General features: G+C 40.0%; 1 protein-coding gene across 4 annotated transcripts in view; it reads left to right on the top strand.

Annotated features, from left to right (window-relative positions):
• The window catches only part of PPM1B (protein phosphatase, Mg2+/Mn2+ dependent 1B), a gene marked incomplete at its 5' end in the record, with an annotated part of 101,054 nt that overhangs the window by 56,840 nt on the left and 20,195 nt on the right, over nucleotides 1-24,019 (top strand). For 3 of the 4 annotated variants that reach the window (XM_084623777.1, XM_084623776.1, XM_084623778.1), the window contains 2 exons: nucleotides 16,379-17,242; nucleotides 18,988-19,105. In XM_084623777.1, coding sequence (XP_084479903.1) covers nucleotides 16,397-17,242; nucleotides 18,988-19,105 — 964 coding nt within the window. Of the gene's footprint in view, nucleotides 1-16,378; nucleotides 17,243-18,987; nucleotides 19,106-24,019 lie in introns of those variants that run through there. The other variant, XM_084623779.1, reaches the window with a different exon arrangement.

The following is a 24,019-nucleotide window of genomic DNA, read 5'->3' on the forward strand; positions in this document are numbered from 1 at the left end:
GCGTGTTTCCAAAAGATTGAGACTAGGCTACCCTAATTATATTAAAAGAAGGTTTGTTGTCTTTGTACGGATTGTAAATCATCAGAGCATTAATTTACTTCAGAATAGTTTATTTGAAACTCACAAGTTATCTGAAACTTACTGATCAATAAATACATCAAAGATTTACTGTTGATAGTATCTTTTCAAACCTGTACCTGATGATTTAAGTACACTTTTTGCCTTGCAGCAAAACATCCTATAAGCAGGTTTTTTTTTTTTTCAGCCTCTTAACTCTGAATATATGTGGAAAGCAACATGCAGGTATTTTCTTTAAACATAAGGTTAACAATTCTTTTCCATTCTTCCCTTCCCCCTCCAAATACCTAAACCAAAAAGCCTCACCAAGAATATGCTGTAACTAAATAACAATAATTGGTTCTCTGTCATAACATTATATAACTAGTAATTGGAGATAGGGATGGAGATTAGTAATTTTGCTCTTCTTCAGTGGAATTGCAAAATGCATGGGGCCATCCATTGTAATGTTACTTTCCTCATTGATTTCACCTTGGCTCTCATCTCCTGATGAAGGTGTCTTCAGGAGCTCCCAAGATCAGTGCACTCTTCCACATGAATCAAAATATTTTCCTTTTTATTTTTTCCTAAATCTTTCTAAATGTCTCCCCCAATCCATTAAATAGTGCCTAGGTATTGTAGAAGCATTTTTTGTAGCTCATGGCCATTAAAAAAAAAAAAGTCAGTTTCCAAGACTACCATTTTCTGCAGGTAACCATCTGGAGATCCTTTAGTGAGATCTAGAAGGCCTCCCCTGTCAGGGATTCCTGCTTCTTCCATCAGTTTGATGGCAACCTGTTTGATTCTGCCTAAACAAGGTCTTTTGTAAGATCTGTAAAATGTTGCAATTTGGCATCTCTTCATATTTTTACTGAACATTGTATATATGGGTATAGTAACCTCAACCTTCCATAACAACTGTAAGTGGTCTGACTTGCTGAAAGAATACTTCCAGTTGGCATATGTGTGTGGCAAAATTCAACAGTTACAAGACAGGCAGAATTTCAGCTTATATATTTTCTCATCTTATACATTTCTCTGTAGTTCTATATCTTCACAGTTTATATATAATGAGTTTTTGTTATTCAAGCCTGGATAGAAATTCCATGCTTGAATAATAAAAGTATAGCAGTAGGAATATACTACTGATCACCTGACCAGGATGGTGACGGTGACTGTGGAATGCTCACAGAGATCTGAGCATTTCTGGCTATAAAACCTGAAAACCCAGTAATAATGTGGGAAATCAGTTATCCCCATATTGACTGGATAGACATCACCTCAGGACGAAATGCAGAGATAAAATATCTAGACACCATTAATGACTACTTCATGGAGCAGCTTGTCCTGGAACTCCAATGGAAGAGGCAGTTCTTGATTTAGTCCTAAGTGGTGGAGTACAGCATCTTGTCCAAAAGGTGAGAACTGCTTGGTAGTAGCGACCATAATGTAATTAAATGTGACATCTGTGTAGGGCAGAAAATACAGAAGAAACCCATCACACTGGCATTTAACTTCAAAAAGAGGAATTATAGAAAAATGAGGAAGCTAGTTAAATGGAAATTAAAAGGAACACTCACAAGAGTGAAGTGCTTGCAAGCTGCATGGAAACTTTTTAACAACACTGTAATAGAGACTCAAACTAAATGTATACCCCAAATTAATTAAAACAATAAGAGGACCAAAAAATGCCACCATGGCTAAACAACAGAGTAAAAGAGGTGGTTAGAAGCCAAAGGGCATCCTTTAAAAATTGGAAGTCAAATGCCACTCAGGAAAATAGAAAGGAGTATAAACTGTAGCAAGTCAAGTGGCAGGCCAAAAAAAAACTTGACAAGCAACTAGCAAAAGACATGAAAACTAACAGCAAACAAATTTTTTAAGTACGTCAGAAGCAGGAATCCTGCCAAACAATTAGTGGGGCCACTAGATGATCAAGGTGCTAAAGGAGCACTCAAGGAAGACAAGCCCATTGTGGAGAAGCTAAAAGAATTCTTTGAGTCAGTGTTCACTGCAGAGAATGTGATGGTGATTTCCATGCCTGAGCCATTCTGAGCCAAATTGTCTCACTTCGTCCCCGCTGTGCCTCTTCCTGCCCTGTTCTGCCTCCTCTCCCGAGCACACCCCACCGTCGCTCCGCCTCTTCCTGCCCCACTCCTCTCCCTACCCCTCAGTGCCGTCTGCATGCTGCTGAACAGCTGGTTACTGGTGGGCGGGAGGGGGTGTGGAGGGGGAGGAGCTGGCTGGTGGGACCGCTGGTGGGTGCTGAGCACTATTTTTTTCCCATGGGTGCTCCAGCCCTGGAGCACCCATGGAGTCAGCGCCTATGCTTGGAGTCAGCGTGAATAGTTCTCTGAAAACATCTGCACAATGTGCACCAACAGTCAAAAAGCTAACAGCATGTTAGGAACCATTAGGAAAGGGATAGATAATAAAACAGAAAAATCATGCCATCAAATAAATTCATGGTATATACCCACCTTGAATATTGTGTGCAGTTCTGATCAGACTCTCTTAAAAAACATGTATTAGAATTGGAAAAAGTACAGAGAAGGTCAGGTTCTTTATGAGGAGAGATTAAAAGGACTGGGACTGTTTCTCTTAGAAAAGAGATAGAGGTCTACAAAATCATGAATGGTGTGGAGAAAGTGAATAAGGAGGTGTTATTTACTGCTTCACATAACACAAGTACCAAGGGTCACCCAATGAAATTAATAAAAAGCAAATTTAAAACAAGCATAAAGAAGTACTTTTTCACACAACATACAGGCCATGTCTACACTAGCACTTACATCCACAAAACTTTTGTCTTTCAGGGTGTGAAAGAACCCTGTCTGATGAGCAACATAAGTTTTGCCGGCATAAGTGGTCATGTGCACAGCACTATGTTGGTGCCGCTCGTAGAGCTAGTTTTATAATGTCGACAGGAGAACTTTCAGAGTAACAGCCGTGTTAGTCTGTATTCGCAAAAAGAAAAGGAGTACTTGTGGCACCTTAGAGACTAACCAATTTATTTGAGCATAAGCTTTCGTGAGCTACAGCTCACTTCATCGGATGCATACCGTGGAAACTGCAGCAGACTTTATATATACACAGAGAATATGAACCAATACCTCCTCCCACCCCACTGTCCTGCTGGTAATAGCTTATCTAAAGTGATCATCAGGTGGGCCATTTCCAGCACAAATCCAGGTTTTCTCACCCTCCACCCCCCCACACAAATTCACTCTCCTGCTGGTGATAGCCCATCCAAAGTGACAACTCTTTACACAATGTGCATGACAATCAAGTTGGGCTATTTCCTGCACAAATCCAGGTTTTCTCACATCCCCCCCACCCCCATACACACACAAACTCACTCTCCTGCTGGTAATAGCTCATCCAAACTGACCACTCTCCAAGTTTAAATCCAAGTTAAACCAGAACATCTGGGGGGGGGGGTAGGAAAAAACAAGAGGACACAGGCTACCTTGCATAATGACTTAGCCACTCCCAGTCTCTATTTAAGCCTAAATTAATAGTATCCAATTTGCAAATGAATTCCAATTCAGCAGTTTCTCGCTGGAGTCTGGATTTGAAGTTTTTTTGTTTTAAGATAGCGACCTTCATGTCTGTGATTGCGTGACCAGAGAGATTGAAGTGTTCTCCGACTGGTTTATGAATGTTATAATTCTTGACATCTGATTTGTGTCCATTTATTCTTTTACGTAGAGACTGTCCAGTTTGACCAATGTACATGGCAGAGGGGCATTGCTGGCACATGATGGCATATATCACATTGGTGGATGTGCAGGTGAACGAGCCTCTGATAGTGTGGCTGATGTTATTAGGCCCTGTGATGGTGTCCACTGAATAGATATGTGGGCACAGTTGGCAACGGGCTTTGTTGCAAGGATAAGTTCCTGGGTTAGTAGTTCTGTTGTGTGGTATGTGGTTGTTGGTGAGTATTTGCTTCAGGTTGCGGGGCTGTCTGTAGGCAAGGACTGGCCTGTCTCCCAAGATTTGTGAGAGTGCTGGGTCATCCTTTAGGATAGGTTGTAGATCCTTAATAATGCGTTGGAGGGGTTTTAGTTGGGGGCTGAAGGTGACGGCTAGTGGCGTTCTGTTATTTTCTTTGTTAGGCCTGTCCTGTAGTAGGTAACTTCTGGGAACTCTTCTGGCTCTATCAATCTGTTTCTTTACTTCTGCAGGTCTCTCCCATTGGTGTTACGTGACTAAACAACTGCTCTTATAGCAGCACAGTTGTTTTGGTACAGGAATAAGTTGTTCTGTGTGTGCCGCTATAAGCTTGTAAGTGTAGACATGGCCACAGTCAACCTGTGGAACTTGTTGCCAACAGATGTTATGAAGGCCAAAAGTATAACTGGGTTAAAAAAAGAATTAGGTAAGTTCATGGAGGAAAACTCCATAAATGGTTATTAGCTCGTATCGTCAGGGACACAACCCCATACTCTGAGTGTCCCTAAACCACTGACTGCCATAAATTGGAATTGAGATTGGGTGACTGGATGGATCACTTGATAATTGCTCTGTACTGTTCATTCCCTCTGAAGCATCTGGCACCGACCACTTTTGGAAAACAGGATACCAGGCTAAATGGGTTATTAGTTTGACCCAGTGTGACCATTCTTGTGTTCTTATAAGTTTATTTATAGGACTGAGTTGGCCTAACAAATAGTTAAGAATAGCCTCACACTTAGTTACATAGTGATGACAATTAAGATTTATTAAAAAAACTGGGTTAATCTTGTTTATTTGTTCAGCCTGCTAAAAGTATGAAAAACTTGTTGATAAGAAAACCCATTTCTGCAGGTCCTGGGAAGTTTGTTCAGTTAGTTTCTTTTTATTATGGAGTCTAATTTAAAGCGTCAAAACAAAAACATCTCAGTGGGGAAAATAAGAAAAATTAAGAGTCTCTTGATCAGACAGCTTCCTGAGATGTCAGTTCTTTGGCTCAGTTGGCATGAGTTGCTCTGTGTGTGTTTTTACACTATTGAGCAGCAGTTTTATAACTGAAAATCAGACTCTATTTCAGATAAGAATATAAACATGATGATGTAGACAGGCTGAGCAAAACACTGCACTGGTATGTCACACTAATTTGCAAGTTACAAGTAATTTGAGGCTTACAATCTCAATTTCTGTGTATCCAGTTTCCTTGTTTATGATATGCTAGTTAATAGCTTTTATATATGAGGGTCATTGTATTATGTCTACAAAGAGTAACAGTAAATATGACATACTGATCCCTGTGTCACTTGTTTTTATGTAAAGTTGAATTGCATGCAGTCGCTGTGCTGTGTGCCAAACTTTTAAATTGATAGCACATACCTGCATTTTAGAAGCTGGAGGTACTCTTGGGACTTCTGGCATGTGGGGAATTACTGGAGGCTGTTTGGAATTGTGGGATAAATGTATTAGCTGCCTATTTCTGCTCAAATAATCTGTGGTGAAATAACTAAGGAGTTTGACTTTTTAAATTGTCAACTTCAGTTAACACCCTATTAGAATGAATGGGGCAGTTTCATAGTTGTTGTTCTCTGAATGCTTGTTCATGTCCATTCCAGTGTAGGTGTGTGCTCACCTAGAGCACCGCTGCCAGAAAGTTTTTCCGTCAGTGGTATCCATTGGGTTGACTCTGGTGCTCCCTGGAGTCACACATTCATAGCGTCGGGATAGAGGGCCATGCCGACCCACTGCCACCTCAGTTCCTTTTTACCACTTGGGATGGTCGCTGGAATTACTACTCGTTCTTGCCTCTGCAAGTACTCCTCAGTGGACTTTTCTCTCTCTTATTGTATATAGTTGATTTTAGGAATTATGTTTTCAGTTATTAGTAGATAGTTAGGAGTTAGTGAACCCCACTAGGCAGGGTTAACTCTGCCCAGCACCGGGGCATGCCTTGGTCTCTGAGATTTAAGCCTTCTCACCTGTGCCAGGAGGCACTTTGCTTATGGGAATTTTGCGTGACCCACTTTTTTCACCTCAAGGCCTCCAACTCATGGCCTGGAAGCTCCATGGCTGAACCCCTTGGAACTAGTATGCTCTGAACCAGTTCAAGAAGTTCTTTTAGGAAGCAGAAAGCTGTCCACTAGAGCTACATATGTGGCAAAGTGGAAAAGCTTCTTGATCTGGTCTGCGGTCATCAGTGCCATTCTGGACTACTTGCTACACCTGAAGCAGCAATGGCTATCTGTGTCATCAATTAGAGTCCACCTGGCTGCAGTTTCGCCGTTTCACCCATGGGTAAATGGCCTGTCCGTTTTTACAAACTCTATCTGTAGTCGTTGTCTCAAGGGGTTTGACAGACTGTATCCCCAGGTACAACAACCAGTCCCACCCTGGGATCTCAACCTGGTATTGTTATGGCTCCTGGGTCCTCCATTCGAACCATTGGCAACATGTTCTCTGCTCTTCTTGTCCTGGAAGGTGGCCTTCCTGGTGACTATTATGTCCCAGAAGGGCCTCGGAGATTAGGACCATTATTTCAGAGCCTCCATACACAGTATTCTTCAGGGACAAGACCCGGCTGTGCCCTCACCCAGCCTTCCTCCCAAAGGTGGTTTCACAATTCCATAGTAACCAGGATGTATTCCTTCCAGTCTTCTATCTGAAACCACATGCCAGAAACAGGAACAGCGACTTCATTCCCTGGATGTCAGACATGCACTTGCCTTCTATGTAGAAAGGACTAAATCATTCTGGAGAACTTCTTAACTCTTTTTGTGGCAGTTGCACACAGGATGAAGGGTCTCTCAGTCTCAGCCCAGAGAATTTAATCATGGATCATTTCCTATATTTACATATGCACCTGGCAAAAGTCCCTGCTCCTGCCTGAGGGTGCATTCCACAAAGGCCTAAGCATCTTCACCTGCATTCATGGCACAGGTTCCTATCCAGGACATCTGTAGAGCGGGCAACGTGGTCTTCAGTCCACACTGTTGCGTCTCACTATGCCGTCAGTCAGCAGACTGGAGATGATGCTGAGTTTGGCAGAGTAGTGCTACAGTCTACTTGTCAATGAACTCCGAATCCTCCCCCACAGCTACACTGGAATGGACATTTTCAACATACCTCGAAGAACAATCGTTACAGAAGATCCGTAACTGATTTTTCATGCTATCTTCATATTCAGGACGACACCATTGTGTTGATTACATGTTTGTAGTTAGTTTCACAGCCATAGTAGAAAGATTCATTTTAAAAAATGAAGGCTTAGATCCTGGAGCACATATTTTTGACAAGGGATTGATTTCTCTTCAAATTGCACATCTGAGGAGTACACAGCCTTGTGTATACAATAGTAGAGCACATGACCGCTTAAACAAAACCATGTTTTTCTTCCTTGTTCATATTAAAACATTCCCTTTCACTTTTTAATAGCCACTCAAAGGAAAGGAACTTACTATGTTTAAAGTTTGGACTACCTCATCAATCATTGCTCTACATCAAAGCAGAGGATTAATCTGCGAGAGGATTTGCTGAGAATTTCTACATTATATAACAAAACCCTTTCATTAACTTTTAATAAAATATGAGTTTTGCCAGTCTGATGATAGTAGAAGGTTGAAAATTGTATTACTGTCTTGAAGTCAAGTTGGAAAAAGAGCATTACTATTAATATTACATGCAAAAAACTGTTAAGAGACCATTAATGTTGCAAAGTCAAGCACTCAAAAATTAGTAAACTCAGAATTAATGAATTCTGCCTTGTTATGTATATTGCTTAACACCACAAAGTCTGATTCAGCCTGGGATATAATTCTGTTCTCCTGAATCCAAGTCTAGCACTTAGTTGTAAGAGAACATTTTTTTCAGCTTGCAAATGTCTCATTCATCATTCATTCTGTGCACTGAATAATGGGGCTCTGCAGAGCAAATTATATGTGGTAATTACAGACTGTATCATAATGCATATGCCAAAATGGAGATATGTTAGTTACACAAGCAACTTTAATGGAGTTTCCTAACGCTTTTGTGTGCTTGATTTTTCAACTTCAGTATTTAACATTTTGTATATCAACTTTCTATACATTAAAAAAAACCAAACTAAAAATTAGAATCCATCATGTGGAACCATATAGATCCCACTGCATGTGTCGTTAGCAGTGTTAGTACCCAAGACCTTTAGGTACCTGTCACAAATTCTTAGAACTTGAGCTAAAATAGTAATTGGTAGCAGCAATAAGCAATTGTCTTCCATGTGGGAGGACCTGCTATTGGAAGGGAATGCAAAACCCACTTCAATGGATTGCACAACTATTTGCTAGACAGCAGAACAGTATTGGCAATCAAGATTCTATTTCAGGCTCAAGGGCAGAATGGACTAGAGGATAGAGCAGTGGTTATAGACAGAACATCTGAACCCACAGATTTGGCATGTTCGTTCTGAAAGACAGTTTGGTTAAATGGGCCTTTCATATTAGAGCTGTAGGTTTTTACCTAGTCGTGCCAGTACTCATCTTGTGCAATCTGTTATCCCATCTGTAAAATGGGGGTGAATGATGATTGTTTGTGTCTTGAGAGGGATATGAATGAGCCCTGGTTCAATAATAAGACACATGAAGGGCGCAATTAGTACTTGGTAGTGGAAGAGTTGAAACTAAACTTCACGGTTGCCTCCTAGGTTCTAATCCAGTGCTTTTCAGCCAAAGGTTATTTTTCAGCTACTGCTTTGCCTCGCTACAATACAGGGTCATGTAAGGGACTCCATAAGGATAGAAAACATGCTCAATGCTTAGGGAGTTCCAAGGGAGTCAGAAGTTCAAAGATTTTAGCAGCTGACCTCGAACCAGCTCTGTTAAGCATGTACCAATGGAAATTTTTCAGGGCCTTAATTGGCCAAATCTGGATAAAAATTTTTATGGGGCCAGCAAAAGACCTCTCTTGAGCCCCAAGACTTTCCCTGTGCCAAATTTAAGGCTTTTGCTCCTAAGTATGGCATTTCTAGACCTCTTCAGGATGCCTGGAAATAAATTAATTTTGGAAACACTACCTATTTCCTCCTAATTTTATAGTTGAAAACCATTGCACGATTTTTGCTGATGGCAAAAACAACCATAGAAACTTTCAGCCAGAAATGTTAGTTTGACAAAGTTGTAAGCAATTGAAAACAAGGAATTTTATTGGAAAACGTTAGGAAAGCACAACTATATTTTATAACTGTAACTATTGCGACCTGCTCTGCCTATAATGCAGGATCAAACTTGATGGATCTTCTATGGCTTTGTCTTTACAATTAATACACACACAACTTAGTTGTGAACCAGTTATGGTGGTTGTACACACCACATATCTGACAAACCCTTGTGGCTGTTTGGTGACAGTGGTTGTGTTGTGAAAGGGTAGTTGAGTGGGTGAATTATAGAAAGGCAATTAACGGGATTGATGGAAGACTGGTTTTGCTAGAGGAGCAGAGTTAAGGGTTGTGGGTATGTGATCTATAAGTGGGGAGATAGGAAAGTGTATATGTTGCTGAATGAAAGAGTGAAGTGTGTGTAGTGTAATATGGCTTAACTTTTAATTTCCATATTTTCATCTATTTGTGTCAGGTATGTTTAGGGGAAACAACACTACTTGCTTCCAAACAAGGGGTTTTGAGAGTGTTAATTTTTTGGGTTTTTTTAAATTGTGCACACCTGCAGGTGGGGAGGGGGGTATAGAAGTGCAGCTGTTGATAGAATGTTATCCATTTGCAGCTGACCATAAATCCCTCTGTTTGTAGCATAAAATCTGACAGAAAAGGGACATTCCTAACGAAGAAAGTCTTGTGTATGCCTAATCCACTCAATTCGATTTGGGTTTGCCCTCCCAAAATCCAGCAGATTTATGTGCATATATAATCTTTCAGTAATAATGTGAATTACAGCTGCAAAGTATGCTAAATCCCATATTAACAAAAGAAAATCCTACCTGTTGGACCAGATGTGCTCAGTATCCACCTTTACCAAGTTTTGTGTAGCTAGTACTCTTCTCCTTTGTCACAGTAGTGCTTTGGGCTAGTTGCACCAGATCCCTTTGTTACACCAACAGGATTGTGAAGCCAGCACATTAGTATACTACTGGCACTAGTCTTCTTCAGCTCAGTGAATCATAGAATACCAGGGTTGGAAGGGACCTGAGGAGGTCATCTAGTCCAACCCCCTGCTCAAAGCAGGACCAATCCCCAGTTTTTGCCCCAGATCCCAAATGGCCCCCTCAGGGATTGAACTCACAACTCTGGGTTTAGCAGGCCAATGCTCAAACCACTGAACTATCCCTCCCCCCATTAGCACTAGGCCCACTTAATCACATTAGTGCTGTGCAAGACCAGCACCTGGGACTTCCAGTGTTGGGACATCAGCAGCTGGGGTGGTCAGTGTTGTACACTTCCTCCCACGCTTTCAGCTCCAGCATCATGTTGGCTTTATCTGCTGGTTCCTGTTGTTGTGCAAGTGCCTTCTTGGCAAATGGCATATCAGGCTATTGGCCCAATACCATTTTCTCTCTGGTGCTCATTAGTTAGTGCTTTGGGGCCTGGTAACATCAGTGCCGTGCCCATCACCCCTCTGACACCTTGCTGAGTGGGCACAATGTCAGAACTTGACTGACTTAGTTGGTGCTTGCATCTGACTTCAGTGCCTCACTTCATAGGGGCTCGTATTTTCTTGGCATATCCTCATCCTTCTTGAAGGATGAGAGGAGCTGGGTTCTTCTTGGCGGTTGAGAGGATGGAAGACTCAGTCCATGCAGCCGCGTCATTGGTGTCCTTAGGATCCATGTAATTTTCCTAATGAGTCCAGTTTATTATATCAGGATGGTTGATTGGAATTGAACCCTGGTACTTTTGGCACACGCTAGGATTTTAATTAGGATCCTAGGCCATTACTAATACAATTGAAAGTCAGCTCCATCTTGATTGTCCTATCTCTGTCAGCTTGGCCTATGGTGGAGCAGATATATAGCCACAGTGCCTTTAAGCAGATGGCCCAAATCATTCCAGCCTCTCGGAAGCAATCTACACCAGAGGGATTTGCTTTGTAGGTAGGTGAGATGAGAGGATTGCAAATGGGCCCATGCAAATCCTGTTCTTTTTTTAAAAAAGGAAAAAAAAAAAGCTACATCTCTCATTGCAAGGCTTTACAACTGCCTTTGTGTTACTGCAAAATAGGAGGAGCCAACTGGTAGGGTTGGTGGACATGCCTTTTAACAAAAAATAGTTGAGTAGAAGGTGGTTGTGTTTTAACAGCTTGGATTCTGTAGAAAATAGCAGGGAGAGCCTAATGTTTCTTGGTATTTAATATTTTTGCCTGATGTTTTGCTCAGCCAGGTCATAGATAAACATTAATGTTAGTTACTTTTATATATAGTTATGGAACACAGCTTCTGTATTTAAAATCTGATTTGAAATTCTATCAAAAGTCAATGGGTGCGTGAACATCTTTAACTGGTTTGTTTGTTGTACTAGACTGGCATATCTTTGTGACTGTAGATGTGAATGTTAATTCTCATTACCTATTATGTAACTTTGCTAAATAGGTTTGTAATTGGCAAGATGAAATGCTTATTATGTTGACCTATTTTACAAACTGTATAATGCTCTTAACCTAAAGGCTATTAAAAGTCCTAGAGCATCATAAAGAAGTCCCATAGAAAAAGTGATGTGCTCTGCCAGTTGTTTCTCTTCTCTTCAACCCCATTAAAACTATTTAAAAGTTGAAGGGATACCACCTGCATAAACCTTAATTTAAAAAAAAAAACCAAAAACCTTTTTTGTTAATAGCTTAGCTGGGGGGTAGTAAAAAGTAGAGAATAAATTGGTCAAGGAGTTTACAGCAATACCTATCAGCTTTTTGGAAAAGTTTAATCTACATCAGTATCTAAATAAAGATGCCAAGGTTGTCAAGGTTCCTTCCCCACTCTGAACTCTAGGGTACAGATGTGGGGACCTGCATGAAAACCTCCTAAGCTTACTTTTACCAGCTTAGGTTAAAACTTCCCCAAGGTATAAATTAATTTTACCCTTTGCCCTTGGAATTTCCACTGCCACCACCAAACTTTAACTGGGTTTACTGGGAAACGTAGTTTGGATAAGTCTTTCCCCCCAAAATCCTCCCAACCCTTGCACCCCACTTCCTGGGGAAGGTTTGGTAAAAATCCTCACCAATTTGCATAGGTGACCACAGACCCAAACCCTTGGATCTTAGAACAATGAAAAAGCATTCAGTTTTCTTACAAGAAGACTTTTAATAGAAGTAAAGGAATCACCTCTGTAAAATCAGGATGGTAGATACCTTACAGGGTAATTAGATTCAAAACATAGAAAATCCCTCTAGGCAAAACCTTAAGTTACAAAAAAGACACACAGACAGGGATAGTCATTCTATTCAGCACAGTTCTTTTCTCAGCCATTTAAAGAAATCATAAACTAACACATACCTAGCTAGATTACTTACTAAAAGTTCTAAGACTCCATTCCTGTTCTGTCCCTGGCAAAAGCAGACAGACAGACAGACACAGACCCTTTGTTTCTCTCCCTCCTCCCAGCTTTTGAAAGTATCTTGTCTCCTCATTGGTCATTTTGGTCAGGTGCCAGTGAGGTTACCTTTAGCTTCTTAACCCTTTACAGGTGAGAAGATTTTTCCTCTGGCCAGGAGGGATTTTAAAGGGGTTTACCCTTCCCTTTACATTTATGACAAAGATAGAATCCAGTGGACATACCCTGCTTGGCAAAACATCCTAGGACAGTGGTCCCCAACCTTTCTGTGGGAGTAGAACATTCCTATTCCCAACAGACTGTGGCGGGAGCCAAACACCCCACTGCCAAAATGCTGCCAAGAAGTGGCAGCGGAAGGAAGCCTCGCCGCTGAAATGCCTCCGAGAAACGGCAGCACTTCTCGGCGGCATTTCAGCAGGCAGTTCTCAGGTAGCCGTGCTCAGCGGCAGCATTTTGGTGGTGTGGTGTCCTGCGGGCGCACACAGCTGCCCCAGCAGGCGCCATTGCGCCTGTGGGCACCGCGTTGGGGACCCCTCCCCTAGGAAGTATAGAATCTGGATGGGAGGAAGGGGAGTGAGGGCTCTGAATGGCACAGCTACCATAGAACTCCATTTACAGTGGGAAGGTGCAAGATTTTGTGGATTCTTGGGTAGTGGTGGCCCTGACCTCTGTCAACTCATAGTGCAAAGCAAACTATAACTGCCCAAAATGTGTCATGGGGAGGGCAGCCAGTGTGGTATTATTCCCACTCTCATTTGCTGACTTTGTAGAAACGTTCCAGGCAAACATGAGGCTATTCGTTCTTTTCAAGTTTAGTAGGTAGATAGAGGCATAGGCATGGTCAAGGAATCAGTCATTTTTCATGGCAGCATCCTATAGTAAATCCTTCCTTAATTCTTTCAGGTTCCTGCTTTATGCAACCAGCCACCCTGGAAATGAAAGGGAACTGTCCCTGACATAGTCAGAGAGGCTATGGCATCATGGCTTTTGGAGCCCTAGGAGGAGCATAGGATCCTTAGGATTTGGGCATCTGGTAGTTTGCAGGGGCACTTCTGCTCATTCTGTGGAGTGATAAGGCAAGTCTCCTCTCTTCCCAAAATCTCATAGTATTTTAGTTCTAGGTGAACTTTCCAAGCAATTTTAGCCTTTCCACATGGACAGGCTTCTGTGGGAAAGCATAATAAAGCCTTTCATTCTTCATCTGTACCTAGATTATTAGTTCAAAAATCCCACATAAAAACTGGAGATGTATACCTAATTCTTCAGGCAGCCCATACCTCTGGCATTTTAGGCAGTTCTTTAGCTCACAGGGCCTCACTTTTCTGTTACAACTGGTGTGGTTAGTGGAACTTCTGAATACATAAGGTATTTATTACATAAAATTAAGATACTATCTGGGGGGGATTTCTTTTAAATTACCAGGCATGTCTTTTAGAATATGGAGGACAGAACACAGAAGTTAGTCACTTAAAATATATAGTCTGAAATTGTCACAATACTACGGAATGTCATACTTACTTTTTAATATCAGTAGCTTCCAGTACTCTGCTTAATGAAAAAAAAATTAGCTGAGAAGTTTTTGATTTGCAATATATATGAGGATTATGTAATTAAAAGGAGACACCTAGGTGTACCTTAAAGGTTTAATAACATAATACTGGCAGGGTCATGTTCCTGCCTTGCAGCACAAGATAATCTAATCCTAGAACGAGAGAGGAGAACATGAGTGCAAAAAAAATAAAAGGGGGGGGTGCGTGGCACTTTCAACCTTTAAATTAGAGCTTGAACATGGATATTGCTTCCTGTAGATTTCCACTCCATTCACATTTCTTCCTTCAGTAGATATTCTGCCATTTGTGCACTTGGGCCCTCAGGGTTGATTACAGAAAACTCTGCCTTGATCTGTCTGTTTTTCAATTCTGACAGTATCTGCCTCAGGACTGTATAGACCATTTAAGAAAAGGGTGGAGCTGAATTATGTCATTTAGTCATACCAGTTTCTATCAACTCTAGCTTGACCCTTAGTTGAACTTGAAACTTTTGTGCTGAAGGGAATGGTAATGCAAACAAGAACTGAAATGACTTGGAAAAGAAACATATAAACCAAGACAATACAACATAAAACTAGAACAATAATTAATATTGTTTCTCAGTAGAGCACTAAAAATCATTGTGATAATCAGAGTGAAGATACGATTTCTATCTAAAACAAGGCCAGTAAAAGGACATTGTTTAAAAGGAAGGTGTATGAACTACAAGTTCGTTATTTGGAGTAAATTATATGTCATCTTAAAAGGTTGCTGTCCTTGTATGCATTTAGTTATTTTATTTTAAATAGGTCTTCTCGAATTAGAGTGGAAGAACTGTTTTTGTTTTGTAGTTCTTGATTTTTCCTAATACTGTGAATGGTGTGATTTATTTGCAGGATGATAATTTTAATTTAGGCAAATATATATTTTTGAATTTTAAATTGCATCCAAAATTAGTTTAAGAAATGTGTTTTGGAAAAGTTAAAAATTGGAACTGCTTACACACACAGGAGGCCAGATTGTTCCCAGACTTCTGTTTAAGCAGGGACTTCTCTGAGGATTCTCTTCTGGAAATTACCCCCATCATCTTGTTGGTGGGTGAGGGAGAAGGATTTGTCCTCAAACTCCTCTTGGAAAAGTTGCCCCCAAACTCAGTGTTCCAGTAGTAGGCCGGCCACGCCTTACCAGTGTTACTTCTATTCCCCTGCACTATGCAGAAGTCCCCTATACTGGACAGCTTCTGGGGAGCTATGGAGAAAAATTAGTGAGAGACTATACTAGCTTTTCCTGGTAACTTTTATGGAATTAGAGGGACGTGGACTGGGGAGGAAGGGATGGTGCTACAGAGACAGAAAAGCTGCTCCTTCCATTTGAAGGACTCCTTCATTTATATATGTAAGTGAGCATGAAATGTTCCTAAGACAAAGGTAAGCCCCCTCCCCTCCTTGAGGACAGTGGCAGGTAAGCTACCAAAATGTCTAATTTGACAGGATCATAATTGGTTACATAATCATGTTACAATATGTTAGGATTGGTTAGTTAAATTTCAGGAGAATGATTGGTTAAGGTATAGCTAAGCAGAACTCAAGTTTTACTATATAATCTGTAGTCAATGAGGAAGTGACTGGGTGTGGGTGGGGGTGGGCACGGGCATGTGGGTGTGTGAGATGGGAACAGGGAATGGGGGTAAGAAAATTGGAATCATGTTTTGCTAAAGGGGGAAATGGGAACAGGGAATGGGGGTAAGGAAGTTGGAATCATGTTTGGCTAAGGGCAGGAATGGGAACAGGGACACAGGTGTAAGGCTTTGTGGTGTCAGAGCTGGGAAGGAGGATACTAAGGAAGGAAACTGGAATCATGCTTGCTGGAAGTTCACCCCAATAAACATCAAATTGTTTGCACCTTTGGACTTCGGGTATTGTTGCTCTCTGTTCATGCGAGAAGGACCAGGGAAGTAAGTGGGTGAAGGAATAAGCCCCCTAACAAAGGACTCCTTCATTTATATATGTAAGTGAGCATGAAATGTTCCTAAGACAAAGGTAAGCCCCCTCCCCTCCTTGAGGACAGTGGCAGGTAAGCTACCAAAATGTCTAATTGACAGGATCACATTTAAAAAAAATTGAAACAGACCTTTTTCCCCCATAGCTGACCTGAATAAAAATGCATACTTTGTTGTACACACTTCGTTATACAGTAATTCACTGACTGTACTGTAAGAAAAGCCACAAGGAATTATGTATGTATTGTTTGACAGATTGCTGTACAAGACTTTTGTGGGATAATAGATTTATAAATAACATTTTTTTTTGTTTTCCAGATTCAATATTAAATAAACATGGGTGCATTCTTGGATAAACCAAAAACTGATAAACATAATGCTCATGGTGCAGGGAATGGCTTGCGTTATGGCCTCAGCAGTATGCAGGGATGGAGAGTGGAAATGGAAGATGCTCACACGGCTGTTGTAGGTATTCCCCATGGCCTAGAAGACTGGTCCTTTTTTGCTGTCTATGATGGTCATGCAGGCTCTCGTGTGGCAAATTACTGTTCAACACATTTATTAGAACACATCACCAACAATGATGATTTTAGGGCATCAGAAAAACCAGGATCAGCTCTTGAGCCTTCAGTGGAAAATGTCAAGAGTGGAATCAGAACTGGCTTTTTGAAAATTGATGAATATATGCGCAATTTTTCTGACCTCAGAAATGGAATGGACAGGAGTGGCTCAACAGCAGTGGGAGTTATGATTTCACGTGAGCATATATATTTTATCAACTGTGGTGATTCGCGTGCTGTTCTCTTTAGAAATGGACAAGTGTGTTTTTCAACACAGGATCACAAACCTTGCAACCCAAGGGAGAAGGAGCGAATCCAGAATGCAGGAGGTAGTGTAATGATTCAGCGTGTTAATGGTTCATTGGCAGTTTCTCGAGCTCTGGGCGACTATGACTACAAATGTGTTGATGGCAAAGGCCCTACAGAACAGCTTGTTTCTCCAGAGCCTGAGGTTTATGAAATTTTAAGAGCAGAAGAGGATGAATTTATCATCTTAGCTTGTGATGGAATCTGGGATGTAATGAGTAATGAAGAGCTCTGTGAATTTGTTAAGTCTAGGCTTGAAGTATCAGATGACCTGGAAAAAGTGTGCAATTGGGTGGTCGATACTTGTTTACATAAGGTATGTAACCATTTTTCCTAAAAGTTGTTATACAATTGTTGATCTTTAATTATTTAGATGAATACAATACCAGTTAAAAAGAAGAATTTCAGTTCCCTCTGGTTGTAATTCAGGTAATGCAAATAGCTTGCACTTCCTTCTTGTTACCCAGAGAATTCTTCATGGTTGAATTGTAGCGTGCAGCACACACTGTAAGCTTCGCTTGAATGTGGTGGTGTTTTTCCAACCAACAACATCTGCAAGTCTTGTGCATGTGGAATGACTACTACAATATATTTAATGCTTAATTGAGCCCTGATCTTGCACTGAGCTCCGTATAGGCAGATTCAATATAGGGCACTGATGTCCAAATTCCATGTGAATAAGTTCATACCGCTTGCAAGATTGGAGTTGAATTTGAAGTTTTAGCCTCAATATTCTGCAACTCTGGAAGAGGAGGGAATTTTTTGACTCCCAACAGCTATCTTTTATTGACTGCGAAAGGTGAGAATCCTTTTAGGCCTGGTGCAGAAGGAAACTTCAAAAACAAAGCCCTTTCTACTATGGTATTCTCTCTACTCCACAGTCCTGTTGTACTCCTGCAGGAGAGTGGGTGTGATGATGGGTGCTAGGAACTGCCCCATGGTGTAGGTCTGAACAAAAAAGGCGATGTAAGGACTAGTAACCCTGGGTTTACCATATTAGTTTGGCTACTGGTGGTTGTCACAATGTTCTCTACAGATTTGCAGTGCAAGAATGGATAATCTCTTGAAACCCTCTTTCAAATCTTTATGCTATATAGCAGCAGCTAGGATACCTATTCTTCTTCCAGTCCTTACTAAACTCCTTTACAAGCTTCTGGGACTATACAGCATCAAGAGTTGCAATTAAGTTTATACAAACATGGGAGGAAGAGGAAGGGAAGGCCAAACTTTTGATTAATCAGCTCTGTGAGGGTATTAGTATACACTCTGGGAATGGGTGTACAGTAGTAAATTAAATTAGTGCTGGGATTACAGTTTTGCAAATTACTACTGAGCAAAAAGTGAAGTACAAGAGAGAGATTCTGAAAGAAAATAGTGTTGATATGTTTGCACGGTATGTGTTGAACTGTAAGATCAGCTGGAAATGTGTAAACATTTCCAAGTGGAGATTAAATTAATATTAAAAATTTGTAGTTCTGCACAATTTGCAAGAAAATTGGGAGTTCCAGATTAACTATATATTAGTGGCTGACCTGGGGAGGTGGATCGAGAAACGTTATGTTAGATCTTGGCCATATCAGTGATCGTATTCATTTTTGGAACTTCATAGCATCAAAGTGAAATGCAATTTAGGCAGTGGCACAAATAGAATTCAGATGAACAAATATATTTGAAATGAGCTGTAGTGTCTCACCTGAGTATTTTCATAGAATGAAATATTAGCTTTTTTAGTTTATTGGTTTGGGTAACAGTTAAACAATTTCTTCATTTTAACTTGTGGCCTTTTTGTCGTTACCTTTTAAACAAGTGAAGAAATGCTTAATAGTGATATATTTATTATTATTTGTAAGATAATATATAAAATTTCAAGACTATAAAATCTTTTTCTACATGAAATATATTGCAGCTAATTAACATGTTACAAATGTGCAATAAAGTAATTGTGTTAACAATGGTTCATTATATCTTAGAACAAGCGAGAGTGATTAATAACAAGGAAGGCAAGAGGTTTAAAACTAAGGATCCCTCTCACGTACTTTTTTTTTTCCCTCCACTATATAGGGAAGTCGTGATAACATGAGTATTGTACTAGTTTGTTTTTCAAATGCCCCTAAGGTCTCAGATGAGGCAGTGAAAAAGGATGCTGAGCTGGATAAGCACTTGGAATCACGGGTTGAAGGTAGGAAAACCACTTCGTGTATTAAAAATGCTGCTGTCTTCATAATCGTAAAAACCTAATGGTTCTCAAGTTTTAAATGATGCTGTGCCAAATTCAGAGCTGATGTAAATAGATAAAACTCTATGGATTTTCATAAATTAGGAAAAGGTTAAAAATTGTTTGGGGTTAGCTAACCCTGATAGAACCAGTATCTCTTCCTTAATTTATACGTAAGTTAACACCTTGTACCTCTGCTTAGTTGGTTGAAGTCAGTCACAGGCTTCACCCTAGGGTAGACCTCGACCTGTTAAATTGTGGTAAAATGTTAACCTGTGCCTGTGGTAAGGAAAAGGTTGGGGTTAGCACTTGATTTAAGCATAACTTCTTTGCCTAATCTAGGGAAATCTTACTGAAGTTGGTAGAGATGAACTTGCTTATATCATATTCTGAATGTAGCCCATTATATTTAAACAATGCATGCTAATCAAGCCTATAGGGAAAAATAGCATTTAGGAAATAATGGCTATTGTCTCCCACCCTCCTTTTTTATATTTTATGTTACACACAAACTTTTTCCTTCAGTGATTATTCAGCATTATTTTATCATGATGCATCTTGCTATCTTTTTCTTCTGATGGCAGAAACACCCTTCTTTTGTAAGCTATGCTGCCACTGAGGTAACTTGAGTAATCTCTTGTTTTTAGAGAACATATGCCTCATATCAGCCATATGTATTGTAGGATATATTGGTAGTTTGGTATTTTAAATTATTATTGCAGCAAATACTCAGACTGGCTCTCGAATTGGTTTTCTGTTTGTCTCCTAAATTTTGGCATAAATTAGGTATTACTTGTTCAACAGATAAATATAGATTCTAAACACTTTATCATTACTTTATCATTACATGATATTGTAATCTCTTGCTAACAACTTATTCTATATTTATGGTTGCGAAAGCACTTTTGATTTACTCTTTTAGATTCTATTTCTAATGTTTCATTTCAACCCATAGGTGTGGGGTTGGTTTTTTTTTTTTTTTTTTTTTTTTTTTTAAGGTTTGAAGGAAAGTTGTTGTTTTTGAGTTAATGTGAAATAAGCTCTTCATGCACTTAAAATTGTTCAGGCCCTTTTAACATTTAAATAATTCAACCAATTTTTTATTTTAAAACTTTGAAGTTAGCATATAAATAGTCCTCAGTGAAAAATGCATGCTTTGCTAAGACTTTAATTTTAAAAAAGGGAAGAAAAAGAGGTTTTATGACTGAAAACAACTATATGCGCGAGTGCATTCTATTTTCCTGAAGGGTTTAAGTGTGCGCCAAGTGCAAATACTCTGTTATATGTGTATGTATAAGCGTGTGTGTATGGATATCTGCATGCAGAACCCTATCAATCAGTGACTATGTTAATTTCTACAATTCAGAAACTTCAGTAAAGTTCCCCTCTCTCTTTCTCTGTAGATGCAGATTTGCATAACTGTAGGGAGGATTAGTGAGAAGCATGGGTTGTGTGTTTTCAGTACATTGATGATGGAGCTTTATAGCTCCATCTTCACTGACTTGGCTAAAGATGTCAGTTGCATTACTCAGCGTTTTGGGGGACAGTGTAGGTAGAGATCAGGGCTACCTGTCTGAGGCCCAATCCGGATAAGACTCAGGTGAGAGAGGTTGGTTGGGGAAGGCAACTGGGAGAGATGGTGGTGGGTTATGTTGGTCTTTCTGTAAGTATGTGCCTTCTGTTTGTTGACCAGTTTCACAATCTGGGGTCTGATTAGAGTCATGGCTGCTACTCGCTGATCAGGTAGCCGCCACAGCCAAGTCAGACTTTGGATGGTTGGTAGGCTGTTGGAGTTTCTTTTAGATGCAGACTTTGCAACTCGCAGCCAGCCTTTGTCACTTCAAGATTAGACTGTGAGACTGCTTCTTATATCTATTTGGAAACTGCAGCTAGTGCAGAATTCAGTGGCTTACTTGTTTAAACAGTGTTTCCTGCCAAAGGCTTATCAATGCTGTGCTCTACAAGTAGCAAGTCATACAAGCAAGTACAAGTAGCAAGTCATAAAATCTGCACTGGCTACTTGTTAGTTTCAGGTTTGATTTTAAGATGTTGGTTCTGACCTGTAAAACCTAAATGGTCTGGAACCTACCTGCTTTTAAGAGATCACCTCTCTCAGCCCATTGTATATTGCTATAGTTCAGGTTACTGGAGATGCCTGAGCTGAAACCCTTTCAGTATGAGAGAGGGCATGATTGGCAAGATGTTTGCCATTCTAGCCTTGGACTTGTGAAATGTGTGTCCTCTCTAGACGCATAAGAACCCAAGTAATGTTACCTTTCAGGGTGTGCTTTTCTGTTTGGAGATGGGTGTTGGGTAAGGATGGGTAATGGTGATGTAGGAGTCTGGTGGATATTGCTTTAATTCTTGTTTTTATTCTTCTATTGCTGCTTTATTTAGCTTGATCTGGGGAAAGTGATGGTGGGTCTATTCAATGTATTTTAAAAATATTGTCAAGTGGGCTAGGATCATTGGATGTACATGCTTTTATTGTGTTGTAGAATAGTAAAAATCAAAATCAAAATAGTAAATAGGGTTAGAGATAACTAGTAATTTTTTTACTGAAAACAAATTTTTTTTACTGTCGATATTAAGGAGAGAGATTTTTCTCAGACCCTTGAAAATATCTAAAAGAAAAGCATACTACTAACTGTTGACAATTTATTGTGTACTCACTACAGTAATGTACCGGACACAGCATTTTCTCGTGGCTAGACCATATGCCTGGCCTTACCACTGTTAACCTTGTGCAAATCACCTAACTTCTTCATCCTTAAGTTTCCTTATATGTAAAGCAGAGGTACTATTACTTTATAGGGATGTTTTGAGATTTGTTTTAAAATGCATTGAGATCCTTGCATGAAACTTGCTGAAGAAGTGCTCAATAAACATTATTATTAAGCATTTACTTGCTTAGAATTATGCAAAGTTAGTTTTGTGAAAATATCACAACAGGGGTAAGCCCCCTGGCAGGCCAGGCTGGTTTGTTTACTTGCCGCGTCCACAGGTTTGGCCAATTACGGCTCCCACTGGCGGCGGTTCGCTGTCCCAGACCAATGGGGGCTGTGGGAAGCAGCGCGGGCCGAGGCATGTGCTGGAGCGGCAAACTGCGGCTAGTGGGAGCCACGATTGGCCGAACCTGTAGATGTGGCAAGTAAACAAACCGGCCCCAGCTTACCCTGGTGGGCCGTGGGTCAAAGATTGCCGATCCCTGTACTATTATAAGCTACTGCTTTTTGTTTATAATAGTCCACCAGATTTAATTTTGGACAGAAATATATATAATTCAGATTTTGAAAGATAATAGACCTATATTACATAAACATAAAATAAAGTCTGAAACCCATGACCTTTATTTCAAATATAGGGGAGTATTCCTTTTGATCTAATACTATTTTGAAATATAAATGACTTGTAAGCCAGAGTATTCAACAGAAATAAGTTATCCAGACATTTGTCCGTCCTATTATTTCAGTTGTTTTTGGTTTTCCCACAGGAGTTCCCCCTGTCATTCAATGTTCTGTACGTTGGATAAAGTATAAGACCTTTAAGTGACATACACTTGACAAGGAATGAGAGTTAGTAGTCAAGGAATTTATATCCAGAATAGAAGCAAGTCAAGAAAACAGAAGACAAAGCGGAAGAACCCACAATATTTCGCCTCCCTATTTTTCTCCCAGCATATTTCGTCTATCCTCAATAAGTTCATTCTCTCTCTATCCTTTTGACATATGTCTATTGATTCCTTAATAAAGTGGCTGAATTCTGGTTTGAGAGATTGGCTGCCTATAATTTTACTATTAAATTTTTTCATCAAATATTTATAGGACAGAAGTAGACATTTTGTTGGAGCTTGAAGTAGACATTTTAGATGGTTTGTTTGCTATCTGAGTGTGGGAAAACTGTCTTTGTTGAAAAAATTGTTTGACTCCATTGCAGCTGTTGTGCCCAGAAAACGTATATAGCTTGTCTTTAAAACTTTACGTTGTGACATGTATTTAGTCTTCAGTGAGGAATATGTTTGGTGTCAAGTTTGGAAAAATTGGTTGAATATCCAAAAAAAAAAAAAAAAAAAAAAGGCGGCTTTGTAAATGAGAAGGAGCCTCTTTGTAAGAAAATATCAGAAGAAGGCTAATTGCTCTCACCAGTTTTGCATGCATTTTTGGATACAATGCACTCTGGAGAATAGAGTGGAAGAATTTGTAATTTGTGAAAGTCATTTAGTTGATTTTGCAATCTAATACACTTTATAGTCCCAGCCTGTTAAATGGAAGAGTTGTGTTGCCAGTGGGAGAGTGCCTGCTGACCCACTCTTTTTGTTTGACTTCCTGCTTCCTAGTGGATTTTTTATTAGTATTTTTTCTGTAGGTATATTCTTGATGTACTCGTGGCCTGTTATGATGGTCAATAAGACTGTGTCTTCCCGTGATCCCAGTCACTGTAGAGATTGTTTTCAGGCCCAAATTCAGCAAGGTACTTAAACATGTGCCTAACTTTCAGCACATGACTCGTCCCATTGATGCCAGTGAAACTACTCATGTGCTTAAGTTAGTCATGTGCTTAAGTGCTTTGCTGATCAGGCCTCAGAGCAGTGTATGGATACATAAAGATTTGCCTATCCAAACAGAGTGAAATATAACGGACCTTATTTGAAAAGAAATTACTTAGTTGTCAACTGAAGGACATGAGTTCACTCAATAATCTAAGGTCTTTGATCTTTGAGAGGTGGTGGTGGTCCAGTGGATTGCAGTACGAGTATTATTTTGTTCTTTGGAATGAAGAATTGGAAAGTGGTATCTTCATTGTTCAACCAGTATTTTTAATTAACAGTTCTTTTGATATGAGACATGATCGAGTAGTGAATAAAATAAATATGGGGGA

Source organism: Lepidochelys olivacea, assembly GCF_965140295.1.
Source record: "Lepidochelys olivacea isolate rLepOli2 genome assembly, chromosome: 3".
In the NCBI taxonomy this organism is placed as follows: domain Eukaryota; kingdom Metazoa; phylum Chordata; order Testudines; family Cheloniidae; genus Lepidochelys; species Lepidochelys olivacea.